Source organism: Catharus ustulatus, chromosome 7 (genome assembly GCF_009819885.2).
Source record: "Catharus ustulatus isolate bCatUst1 chromosome 7, bCatUst1.pri.v2, whole genome shotgun sequence".
In the NCBI taxonomy this organism is placed as follows: Eukaryota; Metazoa; Chordata; class Aves; order Passeriformes; family Turdidae; genus Catharus; species Catharus ustulatus.
In genome coordinates, this window is record NC_046227.1 from 24625860 (window position 1) to 24645261 (window position 19402).

At 39.0% G+C, this 19402-nt stretch overlaps 1 protein-coding gene across 1 annotated transcript; it reads left to right on the plus strand.

Moving 5' to 3' along the window:
• The first annotated feature begins 1120 nt into the window (after nucleotides 1-1120).
• Nucleotides 1121-19165, plus strand: LOC116998818 (cytochrome P450 27C1). Its single transcript, XM_033064930.1, has 9 exons — nucleotides 1121-2159; nucleotides 6797-6987; nucleotides 8618-8817; nucleotides 10601-10810; nucleotides 12091-12254; nucleotides 14763-14929; nucleotides 15701-15779; nucleotides 16457-16660; nucleotides 19049-19165. Exons 1-9 carry the CDS (start codon nucleotides 1833-1835, stop codon nucleotides 19163-19165), a joined length of 1659 nt encoding a protein of 552 aa, XP_032920821.1. The 5' UTR covers nucleotides 1121-1832.
• The last annotated feature ends 237 nt before the right edge of the window (nucleotides 19166-19402 follow it).

Here is a 19402-nt window from a genome sequence, read left to right on the forward strand (position 1 = left end):
TTCAAATATCCTGGCTAGAAACAGTATGTCCTAAAATGATTTTCATGGAAAAGGGGTAACAGGGGAAAATAATGGAGAATTCCAAATATGGAAATTGGAAAAAGGTACACGCAGAGAAAGCCACCTACTAGTTGCAAAACTGTAACCTTTATAGCATAAAGTATCTAAGTTTATCTCACTAACACATTAATAGCAGCAGATGCTTTACCTTAACCATGTATCACTTCAAACTAAAAAAAAAAAAAAAAGAACCATACTGATAGCTGTGAGCAGGAGTTTCTAGGAAGGGTGCACATATTCTCTCCAGCAATCTAGAAATTACTATGTTATTATTAAAAGTCTGTGTAACTGTCTCTCTTCAAGCATCTTTAGATAAATATCAAAGAAATAATGTAACTACACTACGCAGAAATGTAGGAAGGAAAACTTCAGAGGTTCCCTGATGATGTTCTCAAACCTGTTTTTGCAAAGCTCAGTGATAGCAAGTACATAACGTCCTGTGATGCCTGAAATGTGAAGTACCAAGGCTACCTGAAAAAGTCACCAGGAATCTGTAACTGCAAACTAAGCCCATTATTTCTTTCTCCTCTCTCTGACATGCACCTCTTTTTAACAAAAGATGTACACATCTGTAGGCTGTTGTCATGGTTGTGGTAGTCGTCTTTCCCAGATGAAATAAGTCTATCAACCTTCTTAAATGGTTTGTAAAAACCTCATTTCTTTTTCCTGTTGCTCTTCTCTGGACCCTTTCCAGTATGATGAAGTCAATTTCAAAGACATGATTTTAGCTTAAACCAGCACCTACTTTAACAGCTCTTATTCCTGTAATATTTACTGCTCTATCCATAAAGGCTGATGTGCCTGTCTAACTTCAGAGTTGTTTCAGCAGAGTTATCAGTCCCCAAAGTCAGCATGTACACAGAGCTTAATCAGAGTACAGCCTAAAAAATCTAAGTGAAGATAAACAAAGAAAACAAAAGCTAATAATTTTGACACTTACTAGATTTACTCTTCCAGCAGTTTATTCATAATTCCGTTCTAGAAATGTGGATCTTCCTTGAGACTTTTTTTCTGAGTGTCTGATTCACTTTACAACCATGTTAGTTTTTTCCACGTAATTTCTGAAACTAATCAACATTTTACAATCACTAACACCTTTGGAATTATACAGAAATACATATGAAAATAACACAAATGCTTTTTAAATTGTGCAGATTTCTACAAAAGTTGACACAAGCTGCTTATGGAGTGTGTCCTGTCCAAAAGATAAATTGTTCTGCAGTACAAATAACATCTCTGAATAATGAAATTTACAGGAATTTTTTGTAAGGTTATTGTGTAAGACCAGTGCTACTTCTATGTGGATGCACAAATGTTTTTCATATATGTTACAGGATAATGAATGGTTCTAAGATAACTTCTTTCAGAAAATACACTGTTTTCTAACACAGGGGAATGAATTAATGCCACAGAAAAAAATTGGCCTAATCCTGCCTTTTTAAAATAGGAGAAAGCTGGTGTGAGCTTTTCACCAAACTAATGGGTGAAAGAGGCAAAAACTGAACTTTGGCTGCATGTATAATGGGTAAATTTAATCTGATTTGAATTATACAAAATAATAGGTTCGTTCTATTCAAGTCTCATCCCAGACCCACCCCCCTTTTCCAGCCCTAGGGGAGGGAGCGTTAAATAATGGTCTGTGTAAACTGATGCTCATGCAGTAAGAGTTTGGAGAAGTGCTGCTTGTACAAGTTAAAGCAGGCACTGAAGGAAGAGCAACCAAATAAAAAGCAGCTTCAGGAACAAAGTGGACCCTTCTGAAATTTCAAGACATGTCTTTCTTCACCAGAGTTTTGACGATGAAATGCAAGCAGACACTTGAATGTGAGAGGACTTACTTTTACCAGGCGCTTTTAGGCAGCAGCAGCAGGTTTGCCGGGCAGCCCCGGCCGTGCAGCAGCCAGTCGCTGGCGGTGCGGAGCAGCCCGCGGGCAGCGGCGGGGAACAAAGGCGAGGGGCAAGGAGCCGAGCTGCTGGAGCCCCCCCCGCGCCGCCTGGGCAGGGTGAAGAGCCTGCACGAAATGCCCGGACCCAACACCCTCTACAACCTGTACGAGTTCTTCTGGAAGGACGGCTTCGGCCGCATTCATGAAATCCAGGTACGGCTCCCTCGGCTACTTAATGCTTTAATCGCACCAGGATTACTATCACTCGAACCTTTCCTTCCGTCCCCTCGCAAAGCGCCGGTGAATGGCCGGGTTAGCAGCACCGCCGCTGGGCATCGCCGCGCCGCCTTCCCGCTGGGGAGAGCCGGGATTCGGGGATCCCCGCTCCAATTGCCGCGGCACCGGAGGCTCCGGCGGGTTTGTTCCGCAGGGGATCCCAGGAGCGCTCCCCGCGCATCTTTGTGCGCGCTTCGAACCGCTGGGGAGGCGCGTCAAGCTGGAAGGAGGGGAAAAAAAGAAAGTACTTTTTTTTTTTTTTTTTTTTTTTTTTTTTTTTTTTTTTAAACTGGGCTGTTTTGCAAGCTTGCAGAGGGCTTATTTTTGGCGGGCAGGGCTGGGAGCGTGGGCTTGCCCGCACTCTCAGAGCGCAGCGCCCGGCTGTGCCGGCACCGGGGACCCCCAGCCCCGCCGCGCCTGAGGCGCCTCCGCCGCTGCCCTTCCCTCAGCCCGGCCGGCGCTGCTCCGCCGCGAGCAGAGACCATTTTGTCTCTCCTACCCCGGCCTCCCCTTACATAAATACACTTTGCCTCCATCGGTGCCCAGCGGGGGCGGTAGATACGCCGGGCCCCGCTGCCGTCAGCGCTGGCCGGCCCCCGGCGGCCGCCCCCGGCCCTTCGGCGGGAGGCGGGCGGTTCGAACCTGGCCGGGGGGGCGAGGGGCAGCCCCGGGAGCGGCGGCGACTGGCGCAGCCGGCCCGGCCGCCACACTGGCGCGGGGGAGGGGAGCGGGTGGCGGGAAGCGGGGCCGGATGGCGGCGTGAGGGGAGGGCAGGCGTGAGGGGAGGGCACGGGAGGGCAGGGGAGCGTGAGGGCAGGGCAGGGGAGGGCGGGGGAGGTGTGAGGGGAGGGCAGGGGAGGGCGGGGGAGGTGTGAGGGGAGGGCAGGGGAGGGCGGGCCGAGCGCGGCTCCTGTCACCTGGCGAGTGGCGCTTCTGCAGCGGGGGAGGCAGCCGAGTGAACCGGGGCCAGAGAAGCGCCCTCTGCCCTGGACACAAGCTGTGGTGTCCCGCGGGGCCCCCCGGCGCTCGCACCTGGTCAGGGTGGGTGAGCCGCGTTATCCCTGCCGAGCTGGGGGGACCAGGATCCTCCTGCTCCGTGCAGCGCCTCGGGGATGCTGGCACGGGCAGCACTCTTACCGTAAGGCTGTCGCTACCCAGAGATGAATTCTTTTGGTTGCTTGGCCAAACATGTGGGTTTCATTCCTGAAAAGTCACAGTGTATCTCCTGAGGCCCTTTCCCCGTGTCCAAGTGAGTCTAAAGGAAGCGCTCTGTGTATAAGGGAATAAAGCTGTGTGTTTCACTCTTTTCCAGCTGTGCATCCATAAGGTTTCCACCGGCAGTACAGGTCTCGTTGGGAATACCTCAAATGGGGCATTTATTATTTTGCTTTCCTTTCCCAAATCGCTAGGAAGAAATTCACAGTCAGCCCCAAGAGGTTCGCTGCCCGAAAATTACTGAAATTTCAGGAAGAAAGAAGAGCAAGAAAGGGAAATAAAAATAGAAAAGGGAAACTGAAGAAAACAGAACTTTAAATGGTTCACAAATCAAAACTTGAAAGTTAAGATTGGCAAAGGACCTAAAAACATCAGAAAGAGGCAGGAGACAGAAAAAAAAGAATCACATAAGTAGCTCAGTTTTGTACAGCTTTCTTCTACATACATTTAGATTTTTAAGAAGAAATGTTAGGATGTATGCTGTAGTCCATGGCAGCCAAACTAGATTGCTAATGATTAATTGCGCAGCTTGATTGCTTGCTAATTACGACACGAAGATGAAACTTGAAGATAACCAAAGCTCTTTGTTTCATGCTGTTTCTTTTTTCCTCTAACTCTGTGGTGGTGTACAGAATGTGAGAGGTACTCATCATAGTTTCATAACACTAGAAAAGATGCTACCATTGGTTTGAAGTTCTTTCACTGTCAAAACAGTGAAAATGATTCAAAGTATTAAAAAGAATATAAGACATCCTAAATAGTGTATGGTATTCACTACCACTAGCTGATATGGGTGTTTTCTTCTTATAAGTGAATAGTATTCCTAGAAAGGAAAGTGTGAGGAAGGATAAAGAGAAGTTGCAATTTAATACTAGTTTTTATTCTGCTTAGAGTCTCAAGAATCACAGGATATCCTGTTTGCCTACACATAGAATGCAAGTAGGCATTTAACATTCTGTTAAATTTAACAAAACAGTCAACATCAGGAATGAATTAATCCCAAACCCTTTGGTAACCAGCACAGTTACTTAAACGATGTCCTCTGGTGCACACAAATATTTGTGTGCTATATGCAGAAGGGGTGGGGAAGCTGAGCGCCTTTTCACAAAGGAGGTTCTGTTCTCAGTAACATGATTCCAGTTAGGCCTGGCCAAAGTAGTAATGCCTACAGCAATTATGACAAAGGGAAAGTATTTATAATTTGGTGGGGTTGGATAGCTTTCGTGTCATCAGTGCTGTGCAAGGATAAAGAAAAGAAAGGTGAGGAGAGAGGGATGTGGATGCTGGCAGTTTGAATTTATGGTGTGTGAAAGAATGACTGGTGTGAGAGTGGTATGTGAGGCACTAGAGTGAAACATTTCAATGGTTTGGAAAAAGGGAAAGAAAAACTCAAGTTGTGATAGAAAAAACAGAAATAGAAATCCTGGGCAACTTTTTATACATGAAATTGATGAAATAGTGTTCAGTCGATTGAAAGAAAGGGATGTCCAAATACTTTGTCCCTGTCTGTCCATTTCTGGTTTATAACTAGTATTTAATTTATTTGATTGGGTAGCTTGTCACGATCTATTTTCTGTTGAAGTTCACTGTCACATATAAACCTCACCATCAGAGAAAAAATAAACTGCTCCATAAATAACAAAATTCGTTGAGCCTGTCTTTCTGCGACTGGTGACCTGTATTCCTTCACTCCACTAATTTTTTCCTTGCAACGCTCCTTTCCCAACTCATCCTTTCCTTTAAAGACACATACTCTCAAAGTTGTTATCTCCAAGTTCAGTATCCCTAAAGTATTTATAAGGCAAGAAATACTTGGGGTTTGGGAATGCCTGTTCATACATTGTTCTGTCTGTGGTGTTGGTTTGGAGCAGACCAAGCAGAAAGGACAATTGAGTTCCTGCTGTAGCATTTCCCTCATCAGGATGACTAATACATGTGTCTCATATGAATCTGGATGCTGATTTTTGAAAATGGTAGGAATATCATTGTGGGAGAGATTTAGAACTTAGACTCAAGTTGCCCATTGTGTTCCAAAAGTAGTTAAGGGGTGACTGGCAGAGACCACAATTGCACAACTTGTTTTATTTGGAAACAAGACAAAAAGAATCACATTTTTATGTGCACTTGGTATCATATTCTGAAGAGTGATTCATATGTCTTAAACTTATTGTTGGCAATTAAACAATTCATCTCTGTAACTAAGATTGAATAAAATGTATTTCACACAAGTCAATACTAGACCTTCACAAGTGTAGTTGGTGTCAACCATCTTTGGTTTATAATCAGCGTAACTCTGTGTGCAGATGTCTTTGGATTAGAATGTAGGTAATGTGTCAAAGTTAAACTTTGATCAGTTTAACTTGTCTTAATGCTTCAACCAGAAATAAAGGCTTTAAAATGGATTTCTAAAGTTTAATAATATCTTTTTAATAACTGCTTTGAAGTTCTGGTGGATTTTTTTCACCTCTGAAATGAAGATGTACCTCAACTTTAAGTGAATTTGTAAGAGTTGAGAGTTTCACTTCATGACCATGTCAGAATGAAATTTATTTAAATAATCAGTATGATTTCATGGGACAGTGATAGTGCAATCTTACTGGAAAATTTTTTGGGCTGGTTTTGTTTGTTTTAATATATATACATAGTTTAATGTTTTCCAATCCTCTTTATTAATTTCCAATGCTCTTGTTTGCCTCCAGCCTGAATCACATGATTTGTGGATCAACCCCTCCATAAACCCTACTGCAAGAATAAGGCCCCACCTTTTCCTTTCTTCAGCAGAATTAGCATATGTTTCTCTCAAGTTCACTGCTGACAAATCTGTTCCAAAATGCAGTTTTTCACTAGACTGTTGTGCTGTCATTATTCTTGGTTAGTTGTGAGAAACTTATACATAGCTTTTTTTTATAAGCAGTTAAATGGTAGAGTAAGTAGCTGTTTACAAAAGATATTAAGATACAAAGATATCTTTATATTATACTGGTGATTTAACACTATATGCTTCCATGTTTTTCATTTTTGTAGACATTCTTTCTAACCTGTTTGATCTGGAGGGATGTGTTTTAAAGTGCACCAGGTCCTTTCATCTTCTCAGTGTTTGGTTTCACTCACACTCTGTGCCTTAGAGCTTTGGGTCTTCTCAGTCAGGGTCCTGAACCGTGTGACCTCTCTGTTTTCCTTGTGAATATTTCACAGTAATGCTTACATGCTTCTCCTGACATTCCAAACTGTTTCGTGACTGGAAGGCTGGGGATCAAATTCTAGATGTGAGAGATTGTGTATGACAAATCGGTTTCCTTTTGTGATAGTTTTCCTTAGTAATACTTGACTTCTGTTTCTCTTTGTTGGTGACGCTGTAGCAAAAACACACTCAGGAATATGGCAAGATCTTCAAGTCTCACTTTGGTCCCCAGTTTGTTGTATCCATTGCAGATCGAGACATGGTTGCTCAAGTCCTCCGAGCAGAAGGCAGAGCACCACAAAGAGCCAACATGGAATCCTGGCAGGAGTACAGAGATTTACGGGGGAGAGCCACGGGGCTCATTTCTGCGTGAGTGTCGTTAGTCCTTCACTTTCCTTGTTTTCTTGTGGAGGTTTAGTGATGTTCTGAAGGACTCTACTGGTCATCTGGGAAATCAGGCTTTTCTGTGTGGGGAACTTGTGTGTCTGCTGGGGGGAAGGGAGTAGGTATTTGTGGTGAATGCTGTGAATTTGTTCTGCTGTGAAGTTTCAAAGGGATGGTAATGATGTGTAGTTGAATGTGCAGTGAGCTACTTTGCACAAAGACATTCTTTGGGGATGTGTATCAACTGGAGTTGTCTGAGCTGATTCACCTGCAAGCAGTTTTACAGATTAGAGCTTACTAGCTTTGTCTCTGCACTGCATGAATGTGGGTTTATTGCATCACTTCTAGACCCTTCCATCTGGTTGGCAGTATGCTGTGTGGAATTGTTGGCTCAGATTGGTTTTAGCTTTATTGTTCACAGAGGTGCCCCCTCAGAAGACTAATGAAAAGAATTGCCAATTCACACTGTAGTGCGTCCCCACACAGATATTTTTGGATCTGACTGATTCCAGAGGAGTTATCTGTGCAGCTTGCATAACCTGGCAGTGAGTGTGGGTGTGGTTAATTGCCACTGGGAACTACTCACAGTCCCCACTGACATAGGATGTTTATTTAGAGGGAAATTAATTTCCTGAGTCATGGACAGTCTGTTTTTTCATGGTAGCAAAAGGCTTTATGTATTGCACTGCAGACTCAAATCTTAAGCTGCAGTTGAGACTCAAACTAACAGTTCCTTGACACTTAGTGAAAAGATCTTAAACCAAGAGACTCAGGAAATATCTGTTAAAGACATCAAATTCTTCTGATGTCTGATAAGTTTCTGTGCCTTGCAGTGGTATTGCTCCAGGTAAAAAAAAGTAATGGAAAATACAACAATTTAAAATAAACACATAAAAGATAATTGCCCATTTCATAAGGAATTGAAAGGTATCCCTTGAACCACTGTTCACAAAGACTCTGTTCATATGGAGCATGTAGATACCATAATTCAGATTTTTTTGGCTTCAGCACAAATGTTTCCATGCACATCTAAGCTAAAGCAGAATCGGTAGCTGTAAGTTGTTTCTCAACAGATAGGTCTGCTCTCTTACTACTTTGTAGGTTTTGAACAGCGGTAGCTGAAAGTGATGTATCAGTAATGGAATTTATGGTACTAGCTCAAGCTGTTGATTTGTCAGATCTGAATGTGATATGTTTATTTGGTAATTAAGTACTGGTTCTTTGTAAAAACATTTTTGCAGACTACCCCTTCAAATATTTATTTAAAGTAATTTTAGTAGAATATTTTACTAATTTCTTGCATTACCTACTGCTAACAAATTAATAGAGGGACACTTGTCAAATTCAGAACTCTGAGTGGGCAAGTTCAGTCACTCAGCCCTGAAACCAACTTACACCTTAACATACATGTTGCAACTCAGAAATTTAATGAGGACGTGCAGTAAATATAGAATAAAGTTGTAGGAGCATAATACAAAATATACATTGTCATCATTTTCATTTTACCATTTGCTTTCATTTGACATGAAAAATCACAGTTTAGTTACAGAGCTCTTACCCAGCTGCTGATTGTTAAGGAAAACTATGTAATGACATTATTAATAATTTCTTCTAGGGAGGGGGAGCAGTGGCTAAAAATGAGAAGTGTACTTAGGCAAAAAATTCTGAAACCCAAAGATGTGGCTGTTTACTCTGAAGGAGTCAATGAAGTTATCACAGACTTAATTAAAAGAATCCACAGCCTCAGAAGTCAAGAGGAGGATGGGGAAACAGTGACCAATGTTAACAACCTTTTCTTCAAGTATTCAATGGAAGGTAAGCCCAGGCTGGATGTGTAAAGAAAATGGATGTAAAGCAGCGTGGTTGTGGTTAGGCATTTCTGTCAAATGACTGCACCCTGATGTGATTAATCTGGAAAGGGACATTAGATATTCTGCATTTCTGTGTGTCTTCCTAGTTCGTGCAGTGAGTATCAGTAGAATTCCTTTGCAGAGTCCTTGTATTAAGGAGCAATTCCCATGGAAATGCTGGTGTTTAGTTAAAATGTTCAATCAATACCTTGAACAGTCTCAACACTCTGTATTTCTGTATTAATTTTTCAAGAATAAGGGTGCTGACCTTCTAACAGATGACTTCTAAGATGTGTTAATTTCGCAATACACCAGCCAAATTCCAATGGGAGATCCCCATGTGACGTATCTAAGTTCACTTCATAGCTTAATTGGGAAAAGATACTGATTTTCCCTGCCTATACATGCCAAGTGTGGGCTTGTTATGCTTGCCTTAAGATCATCTGGTGGTGGCTACCATTAATGAGGGAGTGCTGAATGAAACCCTGGCCTGAGTCTGTATGGCATTTCCTGTGTTCTTACAGAAATCTCGTGGTGATACACATTCCATGTATTTCTTTAACTGACTGCATACAACTCCATCTTGTTTTATGTAATGTCTTGTAAAAACATTGGTAGTCTTTGCTGACAGGCATCTGAGTAATCTGGGATTTGAAGAATTTCCAGATTGCTCACTTATGAAGATGTTGTGCCAAATTGCTGGCTGCCTGCTTGGTCTGTTTCACATTAATAATGTCTAAAAATGGCATTTAACTACCAGTTTATGGAATTTCAAACTGTGAGCTTACAGATTCACTATAAATGATGAGTTAATTTAAATCCTTCAAATTTTTTTTTGTTTTTCATTTGTAACTTATGCCTGGCACACACTTATTTTCTATATGACTTGCTGTTTATTTAACTTACACTGTAACTGTTCAGGGAACCAGCATGTAAGATTTCTTTGAAGGGATTATATAAACAGCAAGAGGATATATAAGAACTAGCAGTTTCTGAAAGAGGCACAAAATAAAGAAAAAATGCAGAAAAGATCTTCCCAGGGAGGAAAATTAGGAAAGGAAGAGTGAATTGAAAATAACTAAAATTTTAAATTATTATAGTCAGTAAAGATAGTTCCTAGTGAGGATGTGTGCAGAAGTGCAGAAAAACATCTGTGAAAGTTACAGAAAATCAGAACAAGAGGCAGTCAACTTTGTCACTTGCCAGTGTCACACTTGCTTTTTTTTAGGGCTGGGTAGAGAAAAGTGTGTGCAGTAAAAACACTGTCTGGAGTGCAAGATATTTATTCATTTACACAGACTCAGTATTCATTTGCTACCAGCTGATGACAGACACAGCCACTGGTAGAAACTCTTGTGCTGTCACCTGTTGTCAGAAATGTCTCCGGACTTGTGTGTCCCTGTGTGTTCAGAAGTCAACAGGGCAGGCTCAGGATTCCTAGTGCAATACAAAACTCAGCAAACAGGCTGGAAGCTGCTCTGCTTCTGGTAGAATTCCTGGCTGTCTTCTCAGTCTGAGCATTAATGACATAGCAACAACTCTCTTGCTGCAATGTTTAGCTGAGCTATTTTACTGTGTTTTGAATTACTGTTTTCTCTATTCCCCAACTGAAGTAGTAGTAGCAGTAATGATAGTAATAATCATAATCATCATAATTTTATTGTAAGGTAGTTCCACTTTCTGTTAGTTAGTTATTAATATGTATTGATGCATGTGTATAGACAATTCCTTCATTTCTTTATGTGCAGGTGTGGCAACTATTCTGTACGAATGCCGGTTGGGCTGCCTGGAAAACAGCGTCCCACAGCAGACTGTTGAATATATTGAGGCTCTGGAGTTGATGTTTAGCATGTTTAAGACCACTATGTATGCAGGTGCTATTCCCAAATGGCTTCGTCCACTTATTCCAAAACCCTGGAGAGAGTTCTGCAGATCCTGGGATGGACTCTTCAAATTTAGTAAGATTTAGTAGTAGAAAGTTCAGCTGTATTTCTGCAGGTTCTGTGTGTGTTTGAACGGGAGAAGCTGCATTTCTCTTCTAAAATTATAAGAAGACATTGTGGCAGAAGTAAGTTTCATATTAAATGGAGACTGGCCAGGGGAACTGTTTTAAAAATATTCTACTGAAAACAAACTTTACCAGTTTACATTTCAAAACTCCCCTATTTTATACAGGTCTTTATTCATCTTCATCTATTTCAGCACCCACTTGTCACTCTAGGTCCAAGTGCTTTGCCAAACTTTTAGCTTAAGCCACTTCCATTTTAATGAGGGTAGCTTTGTTGACTTCAGCAAAATTTTAATTAAGCACCCTGACAAATAATCATCACAAAAAAGTGACTAGAAATTTAATAAACTAGGGTCTGGCAATTAATTAAATGCTTTGTAAAGTCGAGTTATATATATTCAAGTGTATATGTTGACATCAGAATACATTGATGCACTTCACTATGGTTTTGTGGTTTTTTTTGTAAAGAAAACATTCTGGGTTACTTCATGAATCAGTTTTCATATAATTTCATGTAAGTTCATGTAAGTAGGAAGAAGGAGGTTTTTTTGCACCTTTTTTTTTTTTTTAACATTCTTGAGTGTTAAAAAACTTGAACCCTTTCTCTCTCTCAGGTATTTGAAAGCTGCATGAATTTTCTAATTCCCTTTTTTTTTGTAAGCTCATTCTGTGAGCCATTAACTTTCTGAGGAGTTTTTCTCTTCCTAAATCCCTTGTTTGACCAAAGATGCTGTTTGCAGTCACTACAGTATACATGGAACTTGTAGTGAAATTGCTTGGTGTGTCATTGACTGGAGTTTTTGAATTTTTGAATTACTCTGTGTCTTCAGAGTAATTAAGTTCTGTGGCTTTGACCTTCTAGTTGCAGCCTCTGTGTGCTGAGTTGCAGCACGGTCTGCAGAGTTCACCACTTCTTGCAGAGTCATCAGGAGCCAGGTGGGCATAAAAACTTGTCCTTGAGCTTCCCTTGAGGAAGGGAACTGAAGACTCTTGTGTCCTTTTTCTGTGCTCAGCATTCTCATGCTGTGAGCTACCAAGGTTCCTGTCAGCTCAATCTTTCCTTACCATGAGTACCCAAGGACCTCCACCACCACTCTAGAATTTTTCCTTAAGAAAGAAGAATTTTTTTCCTCCTGGATGTGCAGTGTAGTGTAAGTGAGAAACGCAATTACTGAATGGAACCAGCACAAAAATAAAAATGGGGGTTTAACAATTTTTTTAATCCCAAAGGTCAAATCCATGTTGACAACAAATTGAAGGCTATTCAGTCTCAGCTGGACCAAGGAGAAGTAGTGAATGGTGGGCTGCTTACACATCTCCTAGTCAGCAAGGAACTTACTTTGGAAGAGATCTATGCCAACATGACTGAAATGCTTCTGGCAGGAGTGGACACAGTAAGCTTGTTACCATTTTTCTTGTACATAGTTTTTTTTGTAAACCAACATCACTGACAACTTTCTCAGGGGGGTTACGTTGTTTATAAGGATGTAATTTTAACACATTTAAGCCATGATGCCTTTAAAGTGATACAAAATACTTCCTCCACTGTGTAATCTCTCCACTGGAATGAAAACAGTGTTCTGATCTAGCTGTGGTTTACAGGAACCCATCACTTGGGAGTCTGTTCCACAGTTTATTAGACAGATGAACTAGCAATTGTCTTTACATTCAGCTTGTATTTCACATATTTTCTTTTACTAGTTTGCTTATCAGGTTGGTGCTTGTGCTACTTTAGGTAGACCACAATAGAAAAGTTAGCTGAAAGTTAGTGTGAAAAAAATTGATCAGTAAACTCATGTGTAGAGTTTGGCGAAGGATTTTCATGTATGGCTAATTAAATTAACTGGGACACACATTATGGATCAGATGCCTGCTTTCTGCTGGAATCCATTAGGAGGGGGATGTTAGGCCAGCAATGATATGGATAAATTCACTCTACCCCTGCTTGTGCTGGCAGCATAGAGTCAGGCTGAGGTAAGAGCTCAGGTAAAGGCTCAGGATTAATGGAGCTGGTGTATCCAGTATGTTAACACCTAGGAATGTGTTTCATTCTTTATTCTTCTGCTTTGCCATACAGACCATTTGAAGAAACATTAATGATGTGTGTGTATCTTCCCCTCTCATTCCTGTCATATGAAATCAGTAGCTCAGTACTGACTGCAGCATGACAATTGGAAGAATAAGCAAAAAGAAAGATGAGTTATTGTATGTACACTGTATACAGAGTTATTTAGAATATCAATGAACACTGCTACTATAAATGATTGTTGCCAAACAAATTTAAAAAATAAATTTTATTAATTTTATAAGGAATCAGTATACGTCTTAAATAGTCTTACAGCAGAGAAGTTTAAAATAAGTTAAAAAAGTAAAATGGTTTTAAAGAAAAGAAAATCTCTCTGGATAATTGAATTCAGATTTCATTTGGCTTAAGAAAGTTTGTAAGGTTTCTAAAGAAAACAAAAAAACCCCAACAGCAATCACTTTTAAATTCCAAAATAAGAAGCATATGTAAAACTTCTTTATGTGCTGAATATTACTCCATTGGTTAAATGTCCCAAGGGCTTAAGAGTTTGCAGAGCTTTTTGATGTTTGGTTCTTAAGTAAAACATGGTTATTCATCCCATTCATTTTCTAATCTTTCAGACCATTAATTTTCCATTTTTAGCGTGTGACATTTTCCATTAAAATAAAAGGACAATGTTCATGCCAACAAGAATTTCCCTTTCCATTTGACTCAACTTTCTCAGCTGGCAACAGTCCTTTTCCGAGAGGATGATACTTCTGACTTCCTCATTTTCAAGTATAAAACAAAAATTGAAGGAATCTTTTTTTCCCTACTGTTGCCAATTCAGATCTCATTTTATCATAGAAACTGAAAGAGGTTTAGAGGATTATAAAAGCTTTCAAGAAAATTGTGAGGCAGTTGTTGGCTACAACGCATTTTGTCTGTTGCTGGAACAGTCCTAATTTTTAAGAAGTTATGAAGGAACTGGAAAACTGGGGAGGAACACTGTTTATATCACAGAAGTTCTGTACACAACTGGCACAGCTGCCACCTCCTCTGAGTGGAATAGATCTGGGTTGCATTGTAGACGGCACAGTCATTCAATATTGCAAGACAACCAAGAAAAGTTATGAGAATGGTACTTCTAGCATTATACCCCAGTTTGAAGATAAGATATAAAAGGTCACCATCATGATGAATTTGCATTCTAAATTTGTCTTAAACTTAAGACTAAAATAAGACATTTCCACAAGCTGACTTTTCCCAGCTGTGGTGAAAAAAGATTAGATGATGGGTTTCTTTAATTCCTCTCAAGGTGGAACTGTGTCCTGCCTCGTGTTCTGTTTCTTCTTCACACCAAATATTTTTAAATTCTAATGGTGTAGCATTGCTTACCAAAAGGATAAAGTATAATCTTGGCTGCGATATTAATTGTGTTGTGTGGATGCTATGAGGGACCACCATATGCTTAAAAGGGGTTGGAAATGTTCTGAGTAGTATTTTCTTATCTTGTTTCCTGTGAAGTGTTTTTGTTGGAAGGAAAGGTGAAATGCATATTGAAAACTAAGAGCTAACCTAATCCATTGCTGTTTAGAGTGTTTATGTTTCAATATTGTTTACATAGTTGTGTTTGCATTTGGTTTGTCTGTTGCTTTTTATATTTCACTGTGAGAATATCAACATGGATTGTTTTGATATGCGGTGGACTTTTAGATGGAAAGGGATGAAGGAGAGGATAGCAAAGTCTGGCAGCCTCCCATTGAATCCAGATGTGAATCACTGCTAGCCTGTTTCAAACTTTTAACATATAAAACACAGAGTTGAAAGCTGATTGTTTTTCTTGGCTTGAAATTATTTTTAATGTTGAGCTTGATGATTGTGATTTCTTTCTTAGACTTCTTTTACTTTGTCCTGGGCAATATATTTGTTGGCAAAGCACCCAGAGGTGCAGCAACGTGTTTATGAGGAAATAGCCAATAAGCTGAGGAAAGATCAAGTTCCAGTTGCTCATGATGTCCCAAAATTGCCTTTGATTAGAGCTGTCCTGAAAGAAACCTTGAGGTAAGTAGCAGACCATGAAAAGATTTAATTCCATATTATTCTAGTGAATTTTGAGTCCATTTTAGCATCTGTAGCTTATTGTTGCTACTGCAGTTTGGTGCTTCTACTTTTATTCATTTCAGCAGTATTGTGTCCAAGCATGCTCAAGCAATGAATAAGATAGATTATATAATATTTAATGTTTCTAAGTGTGGTAGATGTGGTATCACATATGTAAGACATGTCTGTTAAGGTATGGAATCAAAAGCTTGATTTTTCTCTTTAGTCCATCTGATAAAACATAACAACCTGCTCCCCTCCCCTACACTGGTACTTTGCAGTGCCACTTCAATAATTTTAAGCTTTTTGAATTAAATTAAAGGCATGTGAAATACTTTTTAAAATATGTTTACACTAAATGTTCATCATGAGGTAAGGGGAATAAAGGAGAAGGCATCAATAAGGTTTTTTCAGCTTTATCAGCAGTGCTAAAATGTCTCCAGCTTGACCACCTACCTTTATACTTGTACATGGGTAAAGCAAATAAATGCACAGACCAAACAGCTCAACCTTCGGTCACTAACAAATAACTTTTGTCAGGTCATGGTCATATTCTCCCAAGTGATTCAAGATCTTTGAAGCTCCAAGGTGTTCTGTACTCCTCAAAAACATTTTTGGTGTGAATGAATACGGCATTCATCCTACATATTTGTGAATGCAAATTGGAATGTAAACATTTTAAAAATTGTATTAGTTATTACTGTGGAATTTCAGATAAATATTTCTCACTAGGTTATATCCAGTATTGCCAGGAAATGGAAGAGTGACCCAAACAGACTTGATCATTGGAGGATACTTGATACCTAAAGGGGTAGGTTCCATTGCAGTCCTCTGCAGAGAACAGTTGAATTTTTGCAAATGAAATATGATCTGCTACAACATATATACACTTCATTGATTTTAAAAGATTTCACCACACTAGAACATTAAGAGGAAAGTATTTCAGAAGTACCCATTTGTGTGCCACAAATAGATTTTATGATTGACTTGTTGCTGTTGTTCTGATTTTTTTTTATTTGGGTCCTCACCTGCCAATGAAATTTATCATCATGACTTCTTCTTAATATTCTTGAGGGTGGAGTCTATTAATAACATATCTGTCTAATGGTACAATTCAATTTAAAAAGCATGAATTTCATTATTCTTGCTGTTTTCTAATTCTGTTAATTCCCTTTGTAGAAAGTTTGTCCCTTTTTCTCATAGCAACTTCATGAAACAATTCCCAATACTTGTGACTTGTTCCCATCTCCTTCCCCACTGCATCTTCTCTAACACATTGAGCAACATTGAAAACAATTTGAAGATTGTTTCCTTTGACCAATTGAGACAGGGATTTGATATTTGAGGTATTCTTTTGTCTTTAGAATTACTCAGAGTTGCTTAATTTTTATCACCTCTTGTTGCAGAAACTGCAGTAATTTCAAATGCTTTTAAATTTTGTCATGTACATTGGAGCTAGCTAAATATAAATGTCATTTATTTCCTCAGACCCAGCTGGCACTTTGTCACTATGCTACTTCATACAGTGAAGAAAATTTCTCAGTGGCAAATGAGTTCCGACCTGAGCGTTGGCTGAGGAAAGATAATTTGGACAGAGTAGACAACTTTGGCTCCATCCCCTTTGGTTATGGCATTCGAAGTTGTATAGGAAAAAGAATTGCAGAGCTGGAAATCCATCTTGCACTGATCCAGGTTAGAACTATGTAACAGCATTACAAGAAGAATAGTGAATTGTTATTATTTTTTCAATATATGCCATTTCTGGATATCCTACAGTGTTCAAAACCTTTGTTTTGGAGTGTTGTCTAATGTACTCATGCTGAAAAAATTGAAAATAATCGTGCTTGAAATGTAGGATAGTACCTAAACTACATTCCAGACGGTATGGTACACATGATGTAAAACTAAAGGTGAATTTTTAAAGGAACTATATGGATTTGGTATAGAAGGCTTTTTGTAAGCAAATCAGAAATCTTTCTTAATGTATATTGGAATGGTTACCTGCTCAGATTCTGCATTTTAGTTAGAAGAATTCAGAACTTACAAAGATGTAAAATAGATTTTATATCCTTGTGATACTGATCACAGTGTGATGACAAACAGTGGAATTTTTCTGTGTTCTGGGCTTTGTGTCTCTTCTTGTTCTTTCTTCTAACTCATTATATTTTAGAGATACATAATTTATAGTTACATAAATAGTACATACTGAGATATATTGTTTTTTATTGATTCATATAATAAAGAACACATTCCCATCAGCTGCCACATTTTTGTAATTTACAAGACAGCCTACAGCTCAAATAATGAGTGCAGATTGTGCAATCAAATCACAACGATTTGGTAACTATTTATAGTTACTTAACTATAAAAATATTTCGATCCATTTTATCTATTCAAAGGAAAGCTTTATTGAATTTGTCTTTGAATTTCCTTCAGTAAACTTCTAGAGCAGTCTCTGAACAATTAGTGCCTGTCTGAGAGAGCTCCCAGGGGGCTTGCAAAACAAAAACGCTTCCATCTTTTTGAAAAAGAAGCTCAGGGAAGCAATGGAGAACCTGCTTTGTTTTCTGGAAAGAAACTAGAACAAACTAGCACACAACCTATTTACAAACAGAGATGATATTTAAGTGAGTAAAAATTAGAAACACGGGGAACTCATCATAGAGAAATTGTTTCAGAGGAGTCTGATTTCTTTCTTTGACTTGATCACTTGCCTCATGTGGGGGTATAAATGAAGTCATGTACTCTGACTTCAGGAAGTATTTTCACACTTTCTGTATGTTTTTCTCTCAATTAAATTACTAAAATTTGTTCCAGATGGAAGTGCCCATAAAGTGCATGCACAGCTGGTTAGAAAAAGGAAATAGCTGGAGGCAGTAGCTATCAAATATTTGCTGTTGAACTGAAAAAGCACTTGATTAAAATTCTATACCAGTTTGTCCTGCATTTGATTTAGGCAGTTATTTTCATTAACAGTTTAAGTGATGGATTAGAGAATACTTTTACAGTTTGCATGGGATACCAAGCTGATGTGAAGTAAGTTAAAATCAGAGGATGTGACAATAGAATTTTGAAAAAGAAGGAGAAATGTTTCAGAAGTAACACAAAATTATTCACTAATGACAGTTGCAAGTTAGTGCCTTTGAGAAGAAATAAATGCATAAATACAAGTTTATGAACAACTGTCTGGGTAATATTAGTACAATAGGAGCAGACTGGAGGGATATAGTAAAAAATTGGTCAAGTCTGACAAGGCAATGTTATTCTAGATAATATTAGCAGCATTAGCAAGCATTTTGTATGTGAGAAAGAGGAGCTAAGTTACTCAGTTTTGCCAAAAACTGATGAATCCTCACTGAGTAATGATAGTCATCCCCACGCACTGCATTTTAAGGACAATAAAGCCAAATTCAAGAAAATTTGGAAGACAAAGATAATAACGAGATGGATTTTAAAAAGAGAAAAATTACATAAAAATTTAGTCAAAAACTGACACTGAAAAATGTAGAAAATAATGCATTGGTCATCGGTCAGGCTAGGAGAAAGATAAGAGAGAATTACTTAATTTATATAAAAAAGAGTTTGAGATTTATTACTAGGAAAAGTTGAGGATGTTGCAGTATTTCCCTCCTGAATGTGTAAAAGGAGATAGCTGAGGTATTCTTCATTCACAAAAAATTGTTTGAGGCGATTTGGATTCCTGTAGCTTTCTTAATAATTTCACATATTGACTGATATTAAAGGAAGGGAAATCAAAAACACATAGAGAGGAACCTCACAAAGTTTGGAAGACACCTTAGTTTCTTTGATAGTTCAGACTGTTTAATCTGGTTATGTGGAAGTTCTTCAGGAAGGACTTGCTCAGTCCTCCCTCCATCACAGGAGGAAGATTTTGAACTGTAATCTTTACCTTGTAACGTCTTCTTTTATTTTCCTGGATGGGAATCATAGCACTTCAACCCTGCCCAACTGGCAACACAAATTTTGCTTCTGACAGTCTGTTATGTTCTCTTGTTTAAAGGCTACTCTTCATTGGCAATTTTGCAGTTTTTCTAATACTTATCCTGTTTATGTTCACAGCTACTTCAGAACTTTGAAATCAAAATTTCTCCCAAAACTGAACCAGTTCATGCCAAAACTCATGGACTTTTGACTCCTGGAAACCCCATCAATGTCAGGTTTTCTGACAGGAAGTGAAACTCAGATGTTTTGGACGTACTTATACAATTTTCATGGAAACAGGTTTGCATTTTATGCAAGTTTAGACCAGGCTTGTTCTCTGGTTTGTAGGTATTTGACAATACAATGAAGTATTATGTTCTGCCTTAGTTCTGGCAGTACATAAGCGCAATTACCTCTCCTGTAACAGTTAATTACACATATGGAAATATATACCAAAAAAAATCCTTCTTGCACTGGGAATTTCCTTTTGTC

Coding starts and splice junctions, on each gene's coding strand:
- LOC116998818 (XM_033064930.1), top strand. CDS start 1,833: ATGTCTTTCTTCACCAGAGTTTTGACGATGAAATGCAAGCAGACACTT. Junction 12,255..14,762: donor TTCTGGCAGGAGTGGACACA/GTAAGCTTGTTA, acceptor TTTCTTTCTTAG/ACTTCTTTTACTTTGTCCTG. Junction 14,930..15,700: donor GTCCTGAAAGAAACCTTGAG/GTAAGTAGCAGA, acceptor ATTTCTCACTAG/GTTATATCCAGTATTGCCAG.